This window comes from Esox lucius, chromosome 15 (genome assembly GCF_011004845.1).
Source record: "Esox lucius isolate fEsoLuc1 chromosome 15, fEsoLuc1.pri, whole genome shotgun sequence".
NCBI classification, from domain to species: Eukaryota; Metazoa; Chordata; class Actinopteri; order Esociformes; family Esocidae; genus Esox; species Esox lucius.
The window spans coordinates 9,369,585-9,384,541 of NC_047583.1; the positions used below are offsets into that span (position 1 = coordinate 9,369,585).

Below are 14,957 nucleotides of genomic sequence, written 5' to 3' on the forward strand. Positions count from 1 at the left end.
GTTAAGGGTCATGTAAATCTGGTCTGGGGGTTAAGGGTCATGTAAATCTGGTCTGGGGGTTAAGGGTCATGTAAATCTGGTCTGGGGGTTAAGGGTCATGTAAATCTGGTCTGGGGGTTAAGGGTGAAACAAGACTAGCAGAACCCTCTTTTGAGCTTCCGTCTTCTATATCTCTCTATCTCTCCTTCCAAAGAGCAAACATCCACTCTCACTCCCTCTCTCTCTCGCTCCAGCGCTTTCTTTCTGGAAGGTTCTTTGTAAGAAGCGTCTTTGTTGTAGATCAGAGGGAGCGCTGACTCCTGCCACTCTCTGAATGATAATGCCCTATGAAGGAGGAGAGAATAGGAGACGGAGGATGTTGTCTTTCATTCAGGCCATAAGTCGTCATCTGGGGAACTAGCTGAGTTGTCTGTTCTATGGAGAGCCCAGAGGGACAAACAGCACGCTGTCATCATCTTTCTCTAAAGACCAATGGGATTAGTGGGGATGTGAAGATGTCAATGAAGAAACTTTTATTTTTTACTCTGTCTCTGCCCCCCCCCCCCCTTTCTCTCTCTCTCTACACAGCTCCAGATGGTGTGATACCACCGTGGGGTTCAGATGCCACCGCCTCCAGCCTGAAGGTGTTCTGGCTCCCTCCCGGCCGTGCCAACGGTCCTGGGCCACTGTACTACAGCCTGGTGATGAGGGCTGCGCCAGGTGCTCCCGTACAGCAGTAAGAGCTCTTACACCCCGCCACTGTCAGAGCCACATTATCCTGTTGAAAGCCACACAGCCTCTATAAGATGAAGAATGAACTGGGCTACAGGCGTGGGCTACCTGACCAGGCTGTAATGCCTTGGTGAAGGGGGATAGAGAGAGAGAGAGAGAGAGAGAGAGAGAGAGAGAGAGAGAGAGGGAAAGAGAGAATGAAGAGAGCGAGGGGGAGTGAACAGAGAGAGAGAGGACGTGTGACTGTGTGTGGGTGTGCGTCTAAGCGAGTGAAAGAAAGAGAGTGAGAAAAGACAAAGAGAGAGTGAGAGGAAAATAAAAAGAGAGAAGCGTAGAAAGGAAAAGATGAAAAGAAAGACAGAAAGTTGCGCCGCCATCTGATATGTATTCATTCCAGGCTTCCTGACAACAAATTGCAATTTAATCCAAAAAGAGGGGATTCTCATTCTGTGTTAATAAATAAATGACTAGGCCATGTATTATATATCAGCCTCATTCCCACATCCTCCTGAACGCCTCTCATTCTTACCCTGATTTATTCATTACGTCCTATACTATTCTACACTTCTATAGAAAGGCCTGGCTTGAGAGATTGGTGCTACTAGAACAATAGCTGACTGATTCATGTTTCCTTTATGCCAATAACCAGTCCTCATGTGTAGGGAGGTTTGTTAATTAATACTGGTCTGTGGGATAGAAGCAGAGAGGGACTGATGCTGTGTCATCCTAATCTGTTGACAAATGAGGATATCTTTTATGTTTTTGTTGCGCACTGTGCTTGACATAGAATTTAAGGACAACAGGTCCAGATTTTGTCTGTCGATTTTCTTTTTATTCCCGGCCACTTTTACCCGTTTCAGATTTTATTTTGGCCCGGCATGAGACCGACTTGTTTCCTTGCCTACTTCGGCTCATACTGCCATAATAAATGTGTCTGTGTGTTTTTCCTTAGACTGCTGGATAACGTCGCCGACACCTTCAGTCACACTGTGGACGGTCTGTCTCCATACACAGGGTACCTGTTCAGAGTGCTGGTGTCACACGCGTATGGAGAGACCGCCAGCAACTGGACCAGTCTTCACACTGCAGAGGACAGTGAGTACACACGCACGCACACACACACACAGCATGTTATGACAACCTACACTACCGTTCAAAGGTTTGGTGTCACTTAGAAATGTCCTTGTTTTCAAAAGAAAAGCACATTTTTGTCCATTAAAACCAAATCGCATTTTTCAGAAATACAGTGTAGACATGGTTAATGTTGTAAATGACTGTTGTAGCTGGAAACAGCTGATTTTCAATGGAATATCTACAAAGGTGTACGGAGGCCCATTATCAGCAGCCATCAGTCCTGTGTTCCAATGCCTCATTGTGTTTGCTAATCCACGTTCATCATTTCAAAAGGCTAATTGATCATTAGAAAAAAAAATTGCAGTTATGTCAGCACAGCTGAAAACTGTTGTATTGATTAAAGAAGCAATAAAACTGGCCTTCTTTAGACTACTTGAGTATCTGGAGCACCAGAAATTGTGATTTCAATTACGGTCTCTAAAATGCAAGAAACAAAGACGTTTCTTGTTTAGCCCAGGTCCCAGGGCCCTATGCTAAGGTGCTGTGTGAAAACTTGTTTAGCCCAGGTCCCAGGGCCCTATGCTAAGGTGCTGTGTGAAAACTTGTTTAGCCCAGGGCCCTATGTTAAGGTGCTTTGTGAAAACTTGTTTAGCCCAGGGCCCTATGCTAAGGTGCTGTGTGGACACGTGTTTAGCACAGGGCCCTATGCTAAGGTGCTGTGTGGACACGTGTTTAGCACAGGGCCCTATGCTAAGGTGCTGTGTGGAAACTTGTTTAGCCCAGGGCCCTATGCTAAGGTGCTGTGTGAACACTTGTTTAACCCAGGGCCCTATGCTAAGGTGCTGTGTGGACACGTGTTTAGCCCAGGGCCCTATGCTAAGGTGCTGTGTGGACACGTGTTTAGCCCAGGGCCCTATGCTAAGGTGCTGTGTGAACACTTGTTTAGCCCAGGGCCCTATGCTAAGGTGCTGTGTGAACACGTTTGAAGTGACCCCAAACGTTTGAACAGCAGTGAATAGTCACTCTATATTGCCTGGTTCTCATAGGATTATGTGCACGTAGAACACACACTCAAACGCATTGTTTTAAAAGTCACATGTTCTCAAGACTCTCACCGACATGAAGAGACAGAGAGTGAGGGGAGAAGGGCGGAGGTGACAAAGTGAGAGGGAGTGGTGAGCGAGGAAAGGAGGGGTGAGAAAGAGAAAGAAGGAGGGGGGTACGAATGAAAGAGGACAGGCTGGGTTGAGAGAGGGGTGAGAAAGAAGGAGGGAGGATGAGATAAAGGGAGAGGGAACAGGGATGGGGTTTGAGAGGGGATGGATAGAGGGAGGGTGTATATTATAGGTGTGCCGTGTTTGTAGGTGACCTAGCCAGTGTCATTGCTAGCTAATTGCTGTAATAGGATCACATTAGGCAGTGGAACAGACTCTCTCTGCAAAGTTATAAATTAATTAGTGCTACTCTATTATCACATACATTATAATTATAGCACCACTATTTGCATACATTCAGGATGCCTTGTATTACGGCCCATCACTTTCTCATTGCTATGCAGAATTAGCACCCCACTACACTCACACATACACACACACACACACACACAGATCTTCCTCAGTGGTGTATAAAGACACCTGCTTATACAGGAATTTTCTATGTGTGTGTGGGTGTGTGTGTGTGTGTGTTCTGCCCCTGCGAAAAGTGTACACTTATGGATGGTTCGGACAGTGGCCCTATCTGTATCTGTGTGCGCGTGGACAGTAATAGATTTGTAGTGCTGTGTCCATCGCTCAAAGCCCTCTCAAAGCCTGTGGCCCTAACAGAGAGAACATGTGTCAAACACACACCACCCACCCTGTTATATCAATCAACACACACACACACACACGCCGTCACACAAACTTGGTGGGTATATCATACACACACTAGTCTCTGGTGACTTTGAGAGAGTCATTGTATTAGCCGGAGTGTGTGATGCTATGATGTTTATTACCAGAGATAAGGCCTTTATATTCCATGTGTTGGCTGTGAAACGACACAACACTGCCTTTAAGAGCCTCCACGCCACCAAGCACTGGCTGGACACTGACACAGAGGATTATGGGAGATGCAGAGTTTTAGTGTCTGCAGGCGCTGCTAATAAACAGCCTCTCACATTCGTTCACCGCACACACACACACACACACACACATCAGGGTGAAAGAGTGGTTGGACAAATACACACTAAATGAATGGAGGAAAGGAATGGAGGAGATTCTTCAAAATAATGTGGCTTGGGAAGAGAGATGGAGGGAGGGAGGCTAGAGGACAGGCAAGGTGACAGACAGAGAGAAAGACAGACAGTCAGAGACAGAGACAGAGAGAGAGAGAGACCCAGAGAGAAACAAGCGGTGACAGACAGAGAGACAGACAGACAGTCAGAGACAGAGAGAGAGAGAGACCCAGAGAGAAACAAGCGGTGACAGACAGAGAGACAGACAGACAGTCAGAGACAAAGAGAGAGAGAGACCCAAAGAGAAACAAGCGGTGACAGACAGAGAGACAGACAGACAGTCAGAGACAGAGAGAGAGAGAGAGACCCAGAAAGAAACAAGCGGTGACAGACAGAGAGACAGACAGACAGTCAGAGACAGAGAGAGAGAGAGACCCAGAGAGAAACAAGCGGTGACAGACAGAGAGACAGACAGACAGTCAGAGACAGAGTAAGAGAGAGACCCAGAGAGAAACAAGCGGTGACAGACAGAGAGACAGACAGACAGTCAGAGAAAGAGAGAGAGACCCAGAGAGAAACAGGCGGTGACAGACAGAGAGACAGACAGACAGTCAGAGACAGAGAGAGAGAGAGACCCAGAGAGAAACAGGCGGTGACAGACAGACGTAGGGAAGACAGGGCCTTTTCCTTTCCATACTTGCTCTAGGGCTACATTGTATCCATGTTTTTAAATAGCCTTAGTTTTTTATACGTATCTCTTATTTCGAAATGGGCTCAGGTCTTCTATCTTGACTTGAGGCTCCGCAAGGGTCTGTCCTACATACAGCTTGCATACAGGACCGAGACGCTCACACAGGATCTGACCAGTCACAGGCTGGCACACACAGGATCTGACCAGTCACAGGCTGGCTCACTCAGGATCTGACCAGTCACAGGCTGGCTCACTCAGGATCTGACCAGTCACAGGCTGGCTCACTCAGGATCTGACCAGTCACAGGCTGGCTCACTCAGGATCTGACCAGTCACAGGCTGGCTCACTCAGGGTCTGACCAGTCACAGGCTGGCTCACTCAGGGTCTGACCAGTCACAGGCTGGCTCACACAGGGTCTGAACAGTTACAGGCTGGCTCACACAGGGTCTGAACAGTCACAGGCTGGCTCACTCAGGATCTGACCAGTCACAGGCTGGCTCACACAGGGTCTGAACAGTTACAGGCTGGCTCACACAAGGCCTTCAAGCTGAGCAGCCTAAGGCAGCATTTATTTTCATCAACCCGGTCTATGTACTGTCCTGCTGTCAGGCGTTCTGTATCCAACGCCAGAAACAAGCTTCCGGTTCGTGTGTTATTTCATTCCATGTGATGATCCAAGTGTTCATCAGGGGCTCCCAGCACTGCCCGAGGAAGATGTTCTTTAAGCATACACATACTATTCTCACAATTAAAGGTGGTAAGGTTCATTATCTTATTACCGCACATTTGTAATCACACAGCGAGTCAATAAGTGAATTACGCAGCAAGCCATATAAAGAAGTGAATAGTAGAATACACAGTGCTGAGAGTTGTGAACTGAAGGAAATGCATTGAGACGGCCCAGTGTGATTCACATAGCCTTGTAAACCATTGTCAGGCACATAACAAAGTCAGGCCGCGATCACTAGCTCTCATTCAGAGAGTAATCGTAATGATGAATGAATTCTTACACATGGAAGGGATTCTTCTATTTTTTCCACTAGTTAGGTGGAGTACCTCATTGTCCTTGAAGTACAGAGTAGTTTCGGTTGATTTAAAAGTGTGTGTTCACCAGGGTTTCATTAAATAAATGAATTCTATATGTAGTGTCATTACGGCTTCTTTCTGCTTTATCTGTCTCTCTGTGGAGATGGCGCGAACACACACGCAACACAGCTCTCCTAATGCCGGCAGACACACGCGCGCAACACACCTCTCCTAATGCCGGCAGACACACACGCGCAACACACCTCTCCTAATGCCGGCAGACACACACGCGCACACACAGCTCCGTTGTCTTCTGTCAGTGTGTGTTGAGAACAAGGGTTTCACCTAGCCAAGACAGATGAGATCTTTAAGTATTCACAAGGGTGTCTCATTTCCTCTTTTTATCATTCCATTAAAATTTTATATCCATCTTTTTAATGTAATTTCATCCATGAATTCTTACTTCTCCGGCCTGACAGATAGTCCTGTGAACATAAACTTTGCCATGTTAGACAGCTCCTTTTGTCTGCTCTCGTGTTCACAGAAAATAAACGTGTGGGTGTGTGTGCGTGCCTGCGTGTGTGTGAGGTGAGAATTATTTTGTAGAAATCTCAACCTGTTATCATTTGCTTTGCTAAAGCAGGACTACTCTCATGCAAAATATCATTATGAATGGTTTGTTACCAACAGCTGCGTTTTCATTGCAGTGATGTCAACCTGAATACAGCCAATTAAATTGAAAGGAATATGAGCACATCATCATTACAATAACATATTATATTCAGTTGTGGCATTAAACTAAATATCTTATTCAATGCTGCATGTGTGCGTTTGTGTGTGTGTCCCTACATATTTCCCTTCTGTACCATAGATATTATTTGACTTAATATAGACGGTACAGTAAGCTAAGGTTAACCGTGACAGAATTACAATAGAGCAGATATACAACACAGCAGATCCCTCCTGTATACCCTAAAGATCTGTTTTTCATTATGTTGCAGATTACTGGAAATGAATTGAACACATTCCTACGGGGAACGAGCGTACGCTCTTAACTTTCCTCTGTCCGTAAAACCCTGTAATTTGTCCTCTTTAACATCAGCCATCCTGCTCACCTTCAAAAGCCTCATCCTCTCCTTTCACGGACCTCCGCTATGCTAAAAATAATCCCTAGCACCTCCCCTGTCCCCCCTCCCGGCATTGTCACTTGATTGTGTTATTACTATGCTAACCAAATCCTTATAAATGTGATTTAAGGCTTGGCGGCGCACACTCTTGTTTTGCCTTCTGCTGTGGCGATTTACAACGCGAGGGCGGAAGAAGGAGGGATGAGGGAGAAGGAGGGATCAGGGAAATGGAGGGATTTCAGATTGGAGGGATGAGGGAGAGGGAGGTGGTTGGGGGGGTGAATCTAGCAGGGAATGGAGGGAAAGGAGGAAGTGAAGTGATGGAGGGATGAGGGAGTGGAGAGATGGAGGGTTGAGGGAGATAAGGAATGAAGAAGAGGAGGGATAAAGCAGATGATGAAAGGAAAGATGACGATTGAAAGGGAGGCGGGATTAAAGATAGGAGGGATGAAGGAGAGGAGGGATGAGGAAGAGGAGGGATGAGGGAGGGGCCCTCTAAGTATTCCTATCGTCCCACCACTACATCTGTTCAGCAGCCTGATTGGGCTAGAGTGGTGTTATTGCAGTGTGTTCTTGCCTGCTCCTGGAGAGCAGTAAAGCATCAATAAAATAAAAAGCACCTGCATCTTAAATGAAATTTCAATTGAAAAACTTAACAGCCCTTCAAATTGCAGAATTTAACACAGACCAGTAAAGCCTAAACAGTCTGGGTCCTATGTGCTGCTAGCCGAGGAGAAGAGGGTGGATGGTGATGGAGGGAGGGGGGGTGATGTGTGTGTGTGGTGTGTGTGTGTGCCTATACATTTTTGTAGGGGGGTGTGAGGGGAATGTTCAAGGTGACTTGATTGTTTCATGTGGTAAAATTATTTACAATTAAAGCATCTCCAGAATGTCTACAGGTTTGCTGTGATCCCTTAAACAGACAAAGGCCTTTTCCTACACAGACGGAGACAAAATGTAAATTTACTTAGCATGTTCACTAACTTCAGTTCCCATTGTAATGCATTAGCCGAGACAGGGTTTGGTTGGCTTTCTTTGGCTGGCATTCCCATTGTAATGCATTAGCCGAGACAGGGTTTGGTTGGCATTCTTTGGCTGGCATTCCCATTGTAATGCATTAGCCGAGACAGGGTTTGGTTGGCATTCTTTGGCTGGCATTCCCATTGTAATGCATTAGCCGAGACAGGGTTTGTTTGGCTTTCTTTGGCTGGCATTCCCATTGTAATGCATTAGCCGAGACAGGATTTGGTTGGCTTTCTTTGGCTGGCATTCCCATTGTAATGCATTAGCCGAGACAGGGTTTGGTTGGCATTCTTTGGCTGGCATTCCCATTGTAATGCATTAGCCGAGACAGGGTTTGGTTGGCATTCTTTGGATGGCATTCCCATTAAAATGCATTAGCCGAGACAGGGTTTGGTTGGCATACTTTGTTCGCAGCTGTACAGTCTGAATGTCTCAACGTACAGTCTGAATGTCTCAACGTACAGTCTGAATTTCTCAACGTACAGTCTGAATGTCTCAACGTACAGTCTGAATGTCTCAACGTACAGTCTGAATTTCTCAACGTACAGTCTGAATGTCTCAACGTACAGTCTGAATGTCTCAACGTACAGTCTGAATGTCTCACGTTTAGCCAGTAGTCGAAACGTGATATTTTTTTAATATTTAACTAATAAGCGTATGTTAGCGACATTTAATCTTATAATCACAAAATCTAGAAACACAATGTTTACCAAGTTGAACATGGTATGTTTTTTAACTCTTAAATGTATAGTTCAGTTTAAGTGGTTTCACAACATTCTCAGTGAATCTACATCATGTACATTGCTGACATATCCTTATAATTATAAAAAAAATAGTTGACCCCTTTAAACGCATTACATGTTTAAACAATGAGATCAAACCAGATATGTCTCCTGAATTACGCAATAAGGATTTATTTTTTCGTACTTACGATGATATCTCCAGTGAACCATTTCATTAGGAAGCCTTATGCTGCGTGAATTGTGAACATGTGTAATCAGTAATACATTTATAGCGATAGACTATGCATTTACAGCATCTTTATGGATCATTTATTCATTTACATGAATTTGATTAAATTATTATGACATTACTAGTCATAATCATTTGGTGCCTTGATTGTCTAACATTTATAGCGGATTTATTAGCATGTAACTCCCTAAAACTAGTGTCTGGAGTTGGCTAGGTTAGGATTGTTACAATTTATAAACACTTTGTAGGCTACATTATTTTTCGTGGCAGGATTTTGACCTAACTACATCAGATAAGTACAAGAGGCAAAACAATTCTAAAAGGTATTCTCTCCAAAACTCCAGTCTCAACCAGGACTTCAGACACATTCACATGGACAGACAGACTGGAGAACTGAGACAGGTGGTCAGACAGAAACAGACAGACAAACAGACGGGCAGAGCCTCCTTGGTTATTCCTGGCATCTCCTGGACCTTTGTGGTAATTGAATCAGGGAGAGTGCTGAGTGGAGCAAGCATAGAAAGCTGTTAACCCAAAGGTCAACCCTGTGTATTGTTTATTTATCAGGGCTAGGAGAGAGACTAGGAGGCAGGCTAGGGGAGAGACTAGGAGGTAGGTTAGGAGAGAGACTAGGAGGCAGGCTAGGGGAGAGACTAGGAGGCAGGCTAGGGGAGAGACTAGGAGGTAGGTTAGGAGAGAGACTAGGAGGCAGGCTAGGGGAGAGACTAGGAGGTAGGTTAGGAGAGAGACTAGGAGGCAGGCTAGGAGAGAGACTAGGAGGCAGGCTAGGGGAGAGACTAGGAGGTAGGTTAGGAGAGAGACTAGGAGGCAGGCTAGGGGAGAGACTAGGAGGCAGGCTAGGAGAGAGACTAGGAGGCAGGCTAGGGGAGAGACTAGGAGGCAGGTTAGGAGAGAGACTAGGAGGTAGGTTAGGAGAGAGACTAGGAGGCAGGCTAGGGGAGAGACTAGGAGGCAGGCTAGGGGAGAGACTAGGAGGCAGGTTAGGAGAGAGACTAGGAGGCAGGTTAGGAGAGAGACTAGGATGTAGACTAGCAGAGAGACAAGAAGGTAGACTAGGAGAGAGACTATGAGGCAGACTAGGAGAGAGACTAGGAGGTAGGTTAGGAGAGAGACTAGGAGGCAGGTTAGGAGAGAGACTAGGAGGTAGGTTAGGAGAGAGACTAGGAGGTAGGTTAGGAGAGAGACTAGGAGGCAGGTTAGGAGAGACATTAGGATGTAGACTATCAGAGAGACAAGAAGGTAGACTAGGAGAGAGACTATGAGGCAGACTAGGAGAGAGACTAGGAGGTAGGTTAGGTGAGAGACAATTAGGCAGGCTAGGAGAGAGATTACGATGCAGACTAGGAGAGAGACTAGGAGGCAGGCTAGGAGAGAGACTAGGATGCAGACTAGGAGAGAGACTAGGAGGCAGGCTAGGAGAGAGACTAGGATGCAGACTAGGAGAGAGACTAGGAGGTAGAAATTAAGAGAAGTTAGAAGGGAAGAGAGAGGTTAGGAGAGAGGCTAGGAAAGAGGTTAGGAGAGAGATTATGAGAGAAGCTACAGTGAAAGTTGCTGGGATGTTGGAAAAGGTTTTGTGGTCAGATGAGACCAAGATATATGGATTCACCTTTCAGCAGGACAATGATCCCAAGCACAAGGCCAAACCAACATTGTAGTGGCTCGAGAAAAAATAAAACAGTGACCCAGTCAAAGTCCTGATCTCAAACCCATTGACCGTCTGAGGCGCTACAGTTTAGTTCCAGTTTCGGGTTCATCCATCATGGGGAGTTTCCGGCTCCGAAAACCATCAGCCCCAGCAGCTGAGGTTCTGCCCAGTGGTCGGTTCTGGGGCTGCTTCTCCAGGCTGTTCTTGGTTCCTTTTTTCCTCATGTAACTTTTTGTTTGTATTTTGTTCCTGATGATGTTTGTAGATGTTTGTTATGAGTGCCTTTGTGTAAATGACTGTGTGCGTGGGTGTGACCTATTATTAGCTGCTAAATAACTTTGCTGTAGGTGGTATGGTCTAGGTGAGTTAGGTGTTGGAGGGATTTAGGTATTATGTATCAGGATGATTTAGGCATTAGGTATCGGGATGATTTAGGCATTAGGTATTAGGGTGATTTAGAAATAAGGTAGTAGGCTTAAGTACTAGTTAGGTAAGATACTTTTAAGTCAACCGCAATATATAAGGTCATCATCATTTTTTTTGTCAGTTCCCATGATATCAGTAGGTGTTTTCTCACACTGCGCAAAGGTCTACATTGGCCTTGTCAAAATGTAGTAACTAATGAGGGGCCTCCACCACCCCAGTGGGGTGTTCGCCTAGACAGTACATCCCTACCCTGGCAACTACCCCAACAACGCAGAACACCAGCATGGAATGGACCGCCGAAGACCCCTGACATGCGTCACGACCGCCCTGTTGTTGGCCCTCCCCAGTGGCTGCTGGTCAAACAGTGTTGCTCGACAATGCAGGTTTTGCGGCCAGCTCTGTCTTGCAGTGGCTGTATGGCTGGAGTGCGAGGTCTCCTTGGCGTACGGGAGAGGGTAGCGGAGGCATAACAGGCTGGCTCCACTGGGGCTGTAGTTGGATTGGGTGTTGGTTAAAAGGTCCACCCTGATGGATGTTTATGCTGGGCATCACCTTGGTCCTGTTGCCTCAATGACACAGCTCCCAGTGCGCTGTCGGCTGGCGCCGGGGGTTTGCGTGTCCCCCTGAGGGAGGCTGCCGTGGCCTGCCTCCTTTAGCGTTGTGCTTGGCCCGGCTTGGGGAGCGATTGTATGACCCCGTAATGTGTCCTGCCGAAGTGACAGACTGTGATTATGTCTGTAACTCCTGTTCCCTGAAGGAGGGAACAAGGTACGACTCGTCATTGGCCCCACGCCATCAAGCTGCAATGACGACCTGAATCAGATTGCTGAGGGGCAAATCGAGGGAAAGTCTGGGTTTCCAGTCAGGCTGGAGTCCTTAATGGCCTTGAAAGGCGTGACTGAATAGTGAGTACCGATGTGCTCAAGGCAGAGCAACTACCGCCTTCGCTCCCTCCTCCAGGGAACCAGGGTTATAAACAAAAGTTTGCTCTCAGTCGGTCACTCTGGTACGACACGTTGCCGACTGTTGTCCGCGGCATCGGCTAACTCTGACAAAAGAACACCAAGTCTGTGTGTGTTTGAGATCATGTTGTTCGAAAGTTTGTGGGCATTATTATAAAAATGACTGGAGCTATTTTACACTAGGTGTGTGTGTGTGTGTGTGTGTGTGTGTTTGTGGAGGAATTCTGGCGGTAGGCAGTGTTGTGGGAACCACTCATAGGACTGTGACAGTCTTAGAATTTATGCTAGATAGGAGCCTTTCCAAAACATCTAGTTTGTTTGTGGAAGACCCATTATGACTGCAGTCATTCTTTTCTTTTACTAAAGTACTCCAGGATGTAGATCAGTGCTTCTGCAGTAAATCACTAACAGCAAAAATTTAATATTAAAGAGTATCCAACTAATGAAAGCGTTTCGACAATATGCCTGTAGGCCTAATAGTAGCTCAAAATATGTCCCCTGTGCTTCAAAGATTCCTGTGGCTACACTGCCCCGCTCATTCCTGCACATCTTAGTGCTGCTACAGCTTTAAAGACAATTGGAAAGAGGAGATGGAGACAACTGTTCATAACCAATACCACAACTTCTGCCATTTGATGATTTTTTGTCAGTATAAAACAAATTTGCTAAAACATAGTTTTGTTATGAATACATTATATATTTATGAATATATTAACACAGTGTTGGCGATTATATTATTTTCATGACGGTTTTCATCCATAACCGCCGGTCTCACAGTTTTTCAATTACCGTCACAGCCCAAACCACTCAGAGGAAATGGCCAGTTACAAACTTAAGTGATTACAATATCTCCTCAGATTCCCCAGCACATAGTTTATATCCCTGCCCATATAACCTCCATTGAATAAATCCATAAATATAATTTGCTGTGTGGTCGTGCCCGAGCGTTCTGCTGGCCCCTGGCGCTCGCTAAATGAGCTGATTTGCACATTGTGTGTGTGTGTATGTGTGTGTGTGTGTGTGTCGTCCATTCTAATCCCTGGAATAGGGCCCGCCAAATCACTATTTGTCCTTGTGATGTCACTCTTGACGTTCGGTTGTCAAATGATAATTCCGCCGTACATATCCCCCTCTCTTTTCATCTCCTTTCTTCTGATCGCCTCACAGAAACGTAGGCGCACACACAAAGACACACACACAAACGCCCGTGTTCCAGGCTTTTCTTCTGGATTGAGGAAAAAAATTATAATCCCTACTCTTTGTTTTTCTCTTTGTTCTGTTGGAAATCTGTTGTCTGATTAACAGGTCTGTTGAACACCTGTCCCAGACCATAGGATCAACACAGTGATAGCAGACAGACTGGATTTAGTGTTGAGGGAATGAGTAAACAGCCAGTTCAATATGGTTTTACACGTCAGGGGCAATGAATTCATGAGAGAGAGTAAGAGAGTACGCCAGGTAGAACCATTCTGAACCTTTGGGGTCCCCCCCCCAGGTCCAGGACTTTTGGACCCCCCTGTGGTGTCAGCCCTTCAGCCCCGTAATGTGTCGGTCTCCTGGGCCCCACCAGCCCAGCCCAACGGGGTGATCACCCACTATGCCCTCCGACTCGGCTGCCACGATGACTCCGGCAGCGTAGCTACAGTACCAGGCAACACCACCAGCTACACCCTCCTGGACCTCCAGCCCTTCAGCCTCTACTGCCTTCAGGTGGGTGGCCGCACCAAAAGAAAACACACGTGGCGCTTTTGCGGATGCATTACGGTTAGTTGTGAACATCAGGAAAATACACTGGAACACCTTAACAGGCAGTTGAACGTTGTCATTAGCCTGTACATTGACAATAGGTGCCCAGTCCACCACTGACCCACCGTGTGTGTTACTGTTAGATGGAAGCATGCACCCAGGCAGGGTGTACCGTCTCCGGGGAGTCCCGGGCCTTCCGCACCCCCTCTGCCGCCCCGGATGGGGTCCCGGCCCCCCGGCTCTACTCGGACACCCCCACCTCTGTGCTTCTGTCCTGGGGAGCCCCGGAGAGGAGCAACGGAGAGCTAGACGGGTGAGACATCCTAACAGGACATGCTGACGTGGTCGATCTCTGAAGCGCTACTCATCGCCGACTCTTAATCGTCGTGCGTTCAGCCTCGTAGCCCTGTGCAAAGAGAATGTATTTGGTCTGGTCTCGTCCTGTTTGGAATTGGATCATTACATCATGATGATTATAGTAATAATAACTATAACCCTGACTCCTGTGTGTGTGTGTGTGTGTGTGTGTGTGGAGGTGGAGGGTGGAGAGGAGGCTAAGTGGTACTGAGGAGGTGTCCACAGTGGCCAGTCTTCCCCCAGCCCCTCCTCCCCTCTCCTTTTTGGACCACTCCTCAGCCCTCAGCCCCTGGACCTCATATGAGTACCGCCTGGTGGCCAGGACACAGGCTGGAGCCAACGCTAGTGCCTGGGCTAACATCACCACCAGACCCTCTCGCCCGGCCGGGCTTGCCCCGCCTGGGGTTGACGTCCTGGGGCCGGACTCGCTGCAGGTGTGTGATTGTGTAGACGTGTCGCGTTTGGTTTGCGCCGCTGTTAGCGAAGCAGTAGCCGAAGACACGCCAGCGTACACAAGGGCAATGTCATATTGGTATTCATGTGCCTGGTGATAATGAGCAGTTTCTTTCTCTCTTTTACACGCTTAGCACACACACACGCAGCACGCACACTCACACACTCAGACACTAAACTCAAGGTCCCCTTCAGGAAGTAGTCGGGGTCACGACCCTGTCTGTACTTGCTTCTTCTCTGTCAGCCATATTAAGAAGTTAGCGGTGGGGGTTAGGCAACACACTAGCTAAGCCTGAATGAAGACGTCTAAATGAGCCCAATGTTTCACGCCCACCCACACACACACACACACACCCACACACACACAGATACGCACACACACTCTTCTGCTAATGCTAACTGCATGAAAATGCTAATGCCCGTCATAATTTTAGACACTCCCATTTTGTCTCTGTAGCACAGCGATGCTTTAAGGGTCAGAGGCCGCTGTGTGTTACTGTTGCTTCGT

The 14,957-nt window shown here is 47.0% G+C and overlaps 1 protein-coding gene across 1 annotated transcript in view; it reads left to right on the forward strand.

Moving 5' to 3' along the window:
• The window catches only part of ush2a (Usher syndrome 2A (autosomal recessive, mild)), a 216,814-nt gene that overhangs the window by 129,311 nt on the left and 72,546 nt on the right, over positions 1 to 14,957 (forward strand). The window contains 5 exon segments of the mRNA XM_034297424.1: positions 568 to 715; positions 1,664 to 1,806; positions 13,389 to 13,603; positions 13,783 to 13,952; positions 14,175 to 14,430. Of these exon segments, the coding sequence (XP_034153315.1) occupies positions 568 to 715; positions 1,664 to 1,806; positions 13,389 to 13,603; positions 13,783 to 13,952; positions 14,175 to 14,430 (932 nt within the window).